This window comes from Stegastes partitus, unplaced genomic scaffold (assembly GCF_000690725.1).
Source record: "Stegastes partitus isolate 25-593 unplaced genomic scaffold, Stegastes_partitus-1.0.2 Scaffold111, whole genome shotgun sequence".
NCBI classification, from domain to species: domain Eukaryota; kingdom Metazoa; phylum Chordata; class Actinopteri; family Pomacentridae; genus Stegastes; species Stegastes partitus.
In genome coordinates this window covers 659,563-667,948 of record NW_007577842.1, presented here as the reverse complement: position 1 = coordinate 667,948, position 8,386 = coordinate 659,563, and the positions used below count along the sequence as shown (strand labels likewise).

General features: G+C 40.7%; 1 protein-coding gene across 1 annotated transcript; it reads left to right on the top strand.

The window, feature by feature from the left end:
* The first annotated feature begins 261 nt into the window (after positions 1-261).
* Positions 262-8,022, top strand: LOC103354551 (probable enoyl-CoA hydratase, mitochondrial). The gene is made up of 4 exons (XM_008277968.1): positions 262-740; positions 3,279-3,449; positions 6,979-7,076; positions 7,858-8,022. Exons 1-4 carry the CDS (start codon positions 503-505, stop codon positions 8,020-8,022), a joined length of 672 nt encoding a protein of 223 aa, XP_008276190.1. The 5' UTR covers positions 262-502.
* The last annotated feature ends 364 nt before the right edge of the window (positions 8,023-8,386 follow it).

Below are 8,386 nucleotides of genomic sequence, written 5' to 3'. Positions count from 1 at the left end.
TGCCATATTTGTATAAACTTATTTTTAACAGCAAATCCTCAAATGTTAGAACGTATAACTTTTGGTAGAGGGTAAGCAAAATGCCTTTAGTATGGCTTATTTTTTGTGCATGATGCCTTAAAATGTGTAAAACAAAAACAACACACAAGTGAAATCTTTTATTAAAAAAAAACAAAAAACAAAAAACAAAAAAAAAAACATGTGATTTGGGGTTTGCTCTCATTATTGACAAGACACCAAAACCTTTGCTTGCATTGCAGAGGGAAACTGTGGATTTAGTAAGGCTCAATTTCGCCCTCTGCTGTGTGTTTGCGGTTTTTACCACTGCAATGCACCAAGTGAGCGAGCGGAACCTTGTGCTTTTGTTTCAGTTTCTGTCAGGGAGCGTAAAACTGTGACACCTCTGTATTAAAGTTGTTTTGAAGTAAGCTAGCTTGTAAAGACAACGAACTAAAATTCAGCTTTTTTTGTTTTTATTTTAAATTTGGCTTCGAAACATTTTATGAGTGCATGTATATTTAAAAATACAACCGTTACTGCAGAATTTGTTGGTTGTTTTCTGGAGCTTGTAAATCTCTGCTGCGAGAGAATGTTGGCAATGGCGCTAAAAAATTTTCATAAGTTGACACCAGTTTTAGGAGCTGCATATCAAAGTACAACATTTGGACAGCCGGTAAAGACGACTTTATTGGCAGTAAAATCCTACAGTGCCGGGAATGGAGGTGAAGACACAGGAACAGGTATGAGTGGAAACCAGCAGTAACTATGACTGTAGGAGGCAGCAGAGACAGCCATAGAGACAGAATGTATTATATGCAGTCTGATAGAGATACGCTGGCTCTAAAGCTCTGAAAACAAGCTAGTAAACAGTAGACACAAATGTATAGTTAATTAGTGCACATTTGTAAGTTACGTTTGTAAGTTCTCACAACCTCAACAAGTTAGTTTTCAGAAATAATGTGATAAACCTTTTTCACAGCAGACATTTTGAAATATTGTATTAGGAAAAGCACAGGTGACCACTGTGAGGACTTACTGTGACATTTAATGAAATAAGTTTCACCTGCAGTGTCAACATGTCTGCTGTGAGACATGGGGTGGGGTGGGGGGGGATGTCGGTCCCATAAGTGAGTCAGCCTACACAACATCAAGGCTTTGAAAGTGGTAAACTTCAACACCATCTCTGTGAAAGTCCATCCATACAGGAACAGCAGATACATCTGTGGGGTCATCAGGAAGAAGAAAAGAGGGAAAAAAACAGTTCTGATCCAGAAATCTTTTTTCAGTTGCTGGAGTTTTTCTCTTGAAGTCCATCCATCCATTATCTATACACCGCTTAATCCTCACTAGGGTCGCGGGGGGAGGCTGGAGCCTATCCCAGCCGACGGCAGGGGACACCCTGGACAGGTCGCCAGTCTATCACAGGGCTACACTTAGAGACAGACAACCAAGCTCATTCACATTCATACCTATGGACAATTTAGAATCACCAATTAACCTCAAAATGCTTTTGGACTTGTGGGAGGAAGCCGGAGAGAACCCACGCTGCACAGGGAGAACGTGAACTCCATGCAGAAAGATGCCCCCACTGGAACACAAACCAGCAACTTTCTTGCTGCAGGGCAGCGGTGCTACCAACTGCGCCACCTTGCAGCCCTCTGTTAAAATCAAGTCTCTCTTTTTTTTTTAACCGTGGTAACATAACATGTCTATATGTTTTGTTGTTGATGTTTGTTTTTATATCCTCAAATACAAATCATGAGTGAAATAAACAGTCAAGGCCATGGCTAAGCATTTCCACCTTGAAACTGCAGTATACCAATGACAGCTTTAAAAATGAGGATTAAGGCTTTAGAGGTTTTATATGTAACAAACCTAATGAACCAATCCTATCAACTTGCAGGTCAACAGTTTCTGCATCATTGCTCTTCCTCAGAATTGGTGTCTGGTTGAGCGTGTATGACTTACTCCAATATTACAGCTTGTCATCATGTAGCGTAGAGTAGTTTTAGCATTTAAGCAGAATCGTAGGTGAGGTGGTGTGCTCGAGCTGTAGCAAGTGAAGAGGGGTGAGTGTAGGGTTACATGAAAGTCATTTCAAGGCAGAAACGGTTATTTTCATGTTAAAAAAAGCTTCTAAATATGTAACTTTGATACAAGGAGATGAGTTTTTATGTGTTTTATGAAGGCCAGAGAGGGTCTTTATGATGGCTGTGATTTCCAGTTTCACTTGAAGTTTTTCTTCTGTTATGTCTTAAAATGTTGAACCTCAAATTACACTTTCCTAACCAGGGCTGCTCCTAGTATTTTTTTTAATTTTTTGCTTTGTCAATTAGTTTAGCTCCAATTAATGTCTAATACAAATGAATTCCCATCTCAGTTTATCCTAAGTAGATCCTGAAGTCATAGAAAATGTGAAAAATTTCAACCCTTCTCCTTGGCAAGTGGCTTAAGGCGAGTATCAGTATAGTTTATATACAAATCATTCAGAGCAATTTTTAATAGTTTTCTCAGTTTAAATTGTTCTTTTGTTGTTGTTATTGGAAATGCAATAAACAAACCCCCATCATAGGCAGTTATTCTACTGAAAATGTGGTCCTAAAGTTTAACCTACTGAGTGGTTCCCAGACTTACAGCTTTAGTCCTGAAATGTAACTGAAATACAATGGAAAACAACTCTCTCGAGAGGTAGTTAAGCGTGGTTCCACTCCCTTGCAACTGTACTAGCGCTGTGTAATTATTTGTTTGAGATATAGCAGAGTAGAAAGTGCTGTGTGTGACAAATTGCTTCTTCTTTTTTTTTTTTCCCCTCTTGCTATGCCTCCCGTCACTGGGTTTTGTTCAACAGTCCATCCTCCATAGAACAGGCTGCATGAGCGAGGTTAATGCATCCAGTAGCTTTGTTTTCCTGGCTCTCAGATGCAGTTGCCTCTGGGTGTGGTTGACAGTTGGATTCCCTGGGATGAACCTAAACACTGTCAGGTCAACTGCCTGCTGCAACCTCAAGCCGCAATCACTGGCACACAGACGCACACACTCATAAACACACACTGGGACAAAGCAAGAGCCAAGGTCCTCACCTCAGCCCAGACCATCTCTTTCATTGTCTCATTCTTGGTCTTACTTTTATCAAGTCTGTCCACGTAGGACAATTTATGCTCCATCTCTGTTCCCCCTGCTGTGAGATTTAAGCTTAATGTCTCTGGGTCAGTCTCTTTCTAAGTGTTGTGGTCCATATTGGTTTCCATCTATGCATCTTTTTTATTCTCTGTCATTAGTTGCAGGTCAGACTGTGGTCTCAGAGCGAAGGGGATCCGTGGTTACTGTGGTGATAAACCGACCTGAGATGCGTAATGCGGTGAACCAGGAGACAGCACGGCGTCTACTGGAAGAGCTGCAGGCCTTTGACAGTGACCCAGACTTGAACGTGGCTGTGCTGCACGGGAAAGGTAAGAGAATTGTGAGGTACAGAATAGAGGAACGAAAATTAGCTTTTTACTGTTGTTCAGGAAAGAGGCCAGAGATTCAGTCGCTTTCCCGTCAGCACCTAATTTTGAACAGATGAGCGTCAGTCATCCTGTGTACTTAATTTTTTCGGGTTTACAGCAGGTCATGGAAATCTTTGAAATATTGTGAAATTTTGAGTGTTACACCTTAAAACGATTTTTCTTACTTGCTGAAAGTAGGAGGAGATTGACACCAGAGTAAATATTAGTTTCTTTAGTAAATATGAAGTTACAGTCAGCAGCCTGTGGGCAAACCTGCCCCAAACCAAAGGTAACACAATCCTATAATTAAGACATTACATGTTGCTTTGTAATCTGTACAAAAACCAAAGTGTAGTTTTACAAGGATTATGTCCCTGATTTGTTTTCTATACTGCAGCAAGATCTATTTTTTTTTCTGTACGATATGATATGCTTTATTGTACTTGTTGGAAAAATTTGTCTTGGACCTAATTGTTGCACACCTATAACTGCCAATGTAGCAAGTCACAATCCCATATTACACATATTTTGAATATTACACAACCAGTGGTAAAAAAGTGATAATAAAACTGTAAAGAATTGCAACAAACAAACAAATTCGAGAAGAGAAGGTTAATAAGTTATGGGAACCAGATTCTTTAGCCCTTTATTATTAATCTTTTTTGTGCAGAAAATGTGCAAACCTGACAGGAGAAACATTTCAGATCATCACAGTGGTTTTAAAATAGTTCAAAAAAAGTCATGGGATGTTTACTGAAAATGTAATTATTTTTTTTTATTCCAACTTCTTTCCATCTTTCCTCAGCCCTTTCATCTCTTTCTTACCTCCATCATCCGCACTCAGCCCACCTTACCTCAATCGTCTTCTTCATGTATTTCTTTCCACCTTTTGCTCCCCGGAGTGCTTAGATCTTGCCGAATCGCTGAGGTGACCAGACAAGAGCACACACAGTCAAAACACACACACCTGTGAGGTGGCCTGCACTGTGTCAGCTACCCAAGTCCATAACCATGCCAAAACTCCTAAAGCTTCTAAAAATAATCATCACACACAGTGAATGAACTCTTTCCCTCAGTGGAAATAATGTCTTCAGCCTGGATCAACCTGTCTGCTGTATAAAGTTCACTGTGGCCTCAAAGTATATACTCTGGTGCTTTCGAGGTTGGAGTCTCTCCAGACGATGGCTGCCGGTGCCTCTAGTCTCAGCTGTGAACTGAAAACAGTGTGTTAGAGAGTAATTAGCTTGCATTAAATGGGTTAGCAATTAGCGGCACAGTAGGTAGTTTCAGAAAGTGTCTCCTCGACGATTCCCAAAATGTCTGTAATGTGATTTTAATTGTTCCACCACACATTCCTGTCAGCAGGTTCTCTTGTATCACTGCTCGACTATTGCAAGATGACAGACCTTCAGCGGTGATCAGCCGAGTGTCTGCATCGTCAGGGAGGTTATAGTTTGGATGTAGTGTTTCTCCAAACATAAGGAATCCATTTTGGTCAAATTAGCACAGACACAATCACTCTCCCAGCTCCCATTTTTCAGTGTCGGAGTGTTTTTTTTTTAACGTATGAAATTAAGAATAATTGCTTTCAGCAGGTTTTGAATATGCTGGGACATATTTGGAGTGTTTGGGATTCGGATTTCTTCGGGTGTTTGTGGTCAGGTATACATGTCAATGCAGCTGTGTCACTAAAGGTACATTTTTAGCCAAACAGAGATGAATACGCTTTTAGCGTCTTTAAGGCCTTGTTAGTCTAGTAAAAAACGCAAGAGAGAAAAGTCCTCATTTCTCACAAAGTGTTGGATGAGGTTGTGGTTAGGTCTTTGTGCTGACTGGTCAGTTTCCTCTACACCAAACTGGAAAAAACACCTCTTTATGAACCAGACTTTGCGCATGAGGCATTGGCCCTTTAATGCAGCAGACGTTTTGACTGGTCATAGAAGGTAAAGCACAGGTGTTCCCATGAACATTAAAGGGATAGTTCTGGGTCTTTGAAGTGGGGCTATATGAGGTACTTATACACAGTCAGTGTATAACCATCAAGTTTGGAGAAGTAGCAAGGAGGACAGGAGTTCCTGTCTGATGGCAAGGTAAAGCAGTGAACATACTCTGAAAATAGCTTATTCACATGTTGTTTAATCAGCTTGCCTTTTTTAGGTAGCTGAAATACATTGTACATTTTTTTGTTGATCTTGTCCACACCAGTGCTTCTATTCGCTTCTGTGTAAGTTCTGCTGTCTGCTTCTCCCAACTGGGGATAATGATCTACTGTAATACACTGCTTATGGATAAGTACCTCGTATAACCCCACTTTAAAGAAACCAAACTATTATTTCAGCAATGAATCAAACTTTTTCCTACTTTGACATGTCAAAATGCTTTAAAAGTCAGTGAAAAAAGTCTGTAGTCGCATACTGACTTGTAATCTCTAAAGCAGACTAATTTGTGACTCTTCATCTGTGGCTTTGACCAGGTTAACCAAAGAATGTTTTTCCTCTGGTTTATGTAAAAAGATTTGAAGCAAAATTTTGCATATAATCCACAAAAAATTAGAAAAAAAATTGATCAACCCCTTGAAGGCAACCGTGACTGTCCAAATGCTTTTGGTTCGGTCTTAGACTTTCTGCAGAATATATGAAAACGGTTTAAACAGTGTTTTGCATGGGCAAAATGTGTTATTTTTTATAATTCTCCTAAAAAAAATCCCTCTAAAGCCTCAATGCTTCAGTCACCCATTTATTTCTCTTGCTGCTGGCAGCAACTGCATCACTTCTACTTCTTGTAACCCCTGGTAAGAGTTTAGTCTCAGTGCTCACATTGTAAGCAAATTGACGATCTCTGCTGGCCTTTCAGTTCAATAACAAACCTCCTTTAAGAGACTAAATAATGGCGTGCGTTTCTTCCATGAAGCTCCATAGCTCCTGCTCATTTCCTCTATGAGGACAAAGGGATTTAAGGCGCTCTGTCACAATGCTGCTCCCATAAACAGCATGACACACTGTTTTTCTATAATTGCCCTGCACTGACCCACGGCTGTCATCAAAGCTCCCAGTTGATGGGTGTTGCTGACACGTGTTCATTACAATCGTGTTCATTACTGTTACATTACAGAGAGAGGAGGATTTTATGAGTCCCTGCCTGAGCCTGTGACATAGTGTTTGTAGACCTCTTGGGTAATGTTGTAATTACCACATGAATCCAACGGAAGGGGTTGTGGTTGCAATATGTTACTCCTCCATTAATGAGAATATACTGTATGTACATTTGTGTGTGTGTGTGTGAGCACATGCATGATCTGTGCCTATGCATTGGATTTGGGTTCTTTAGAGAAGAGAATCATTTGTGTGTGCCAGCCAGCCCAGAGCAAGCCGCTATCCAAATTGCAGCCCTCAGACTCCAGCTCAACTTGTTGTTTTTTTCATCCTCATCATTTTCCCTTCCTCTCTGACTTTCCAGCTGCCATACTTTGTAATTTTGTGGTCTCCTCCAGGAGGGAATTTCTGCGCTGGTTATGATCTGAAAGAGCTGGCCAATCACACAGGCCCCCCCAAATTGGAGCAAGATGTCACTAAGGGTCCCGGTCCAATGGTGAGCGGAGTCTGGGGTGTGTATGTGTGTGTGTAATGTGTGCACTTACCAGGGTTTTTTATCTATATTTTCTTATAATGTTCAGGAGGACTGAAGGTTTCCATAAAATACAAAACCAGAAAGTGTGGTCAGCAGTGATTTTGTTTATTTTTAGGGGTTTGGGAAGACAGGTAATGGTAAAGATTTAGTTTCAGGAAACGATGTTGAATCAGGACAAGGCTTCAGTGAGTTCAGTTGTGTTGTTGTGCACGAGCAGAATGTCCTCTCTTTTGGTACACTCTAATGACTTGACAAAGAGTAAGAAACCTAACGCAAATGATGTGCTATAGGCTATAAAAACTTCAGCCTCCATAAAATCTATTACGATTGCATGTTAAGTCTTTGGCATTGAGTGGACCTCCTGTGCAGAAAATTATAGCATTGTATCTCCTACAGAATACACAGGGCCTCATTTGCTCAGCTGTAGCCAGAACGAGGATCATTTGTTCCCCCTTCTGTTTGACAGTTTGAGAAATGAATTAGGAAATGAAATCTGGAACATTTTTAGTAGATAAACCATGGGAATCAAAGCAAACAGGCAAAAAAACATGAAAGGGATAGTAAAAACATACATATAAATATACACAGCGAAATATACACACTTAGTTTTGAGAATGTTTTCTTCTGCAAGTTGCTGCCTTGTTTACAGTGTGCATCCCTTTCATTTTGGTTGTAGTCATTTAGCTTTTGTGTGTATATGCGCATGTATGTTTGGATTTACGAATCCAGTTGTTTCCTCAAGGGCCCTTCCCGTCTGCAGCTGTCGAAGCCGCTGATAGCAGCAGTGAGTGGTTTCGCCGTGGCTGGAGGGCTGGAACTGGCTCTGCTGGCTGACCTGAGAGTGGTGGAGGAGAGCGCCGTCATGGGAGTGTTCTGTCGCAGGTTTGGTACGTCTCACACCTCATGATGCTGTAATGTTTATTGCTACTATAGCCACTACTGTACCATGCAATACTAATAGTAGTGGTAGGTGTGGACTTTCTTGCTTTAAAAACTACCACTCCAAGAAGTTTGTAACTTTTACTTAAACGACTGTAAGACACTCTGTGCACACGCTGTTTCAGCAGAGCCTCACACTGACATATGGATCTTGAAGCTACACAATATTGGCAGTCTTGTTATTGATCAACGGACAAGCACTGCACATTTTGCACTTATTCCGCCCTGCTGGTCCACTGATTGATACACAAACCTGCTTCAGTGACTGACTCTTCAACTTTTTAGTGCTTTTAGAACTCTTTTTAGAACTGTTTCTAATGTCATCACTGAGC

Bases quoted from the DNA above. Each gene is read 5' to 3' on its own strand.
- LOC103354551 (XM_008277968.1), top strand. From the start codon at position 503: ATGAGTGCATGTATATTTAAAAATACAACCGTTACTGCAGAATTTGTT. The intron at 741-3,278 runs GTATGAGTGGAA...CTCTGTCATTAG, and splicing joins AGGTGAAGACACAGGAACAG to TTGCAGGTCAGACTGTGGTC. The intron at 3,450-6,978 runs GTAAGAGAATTG...GGTCTCCTCCAG, and splicing joins GGCTGTGCTGCACGGGAAAG to GAGGGAATTTCTGCGCTGGT.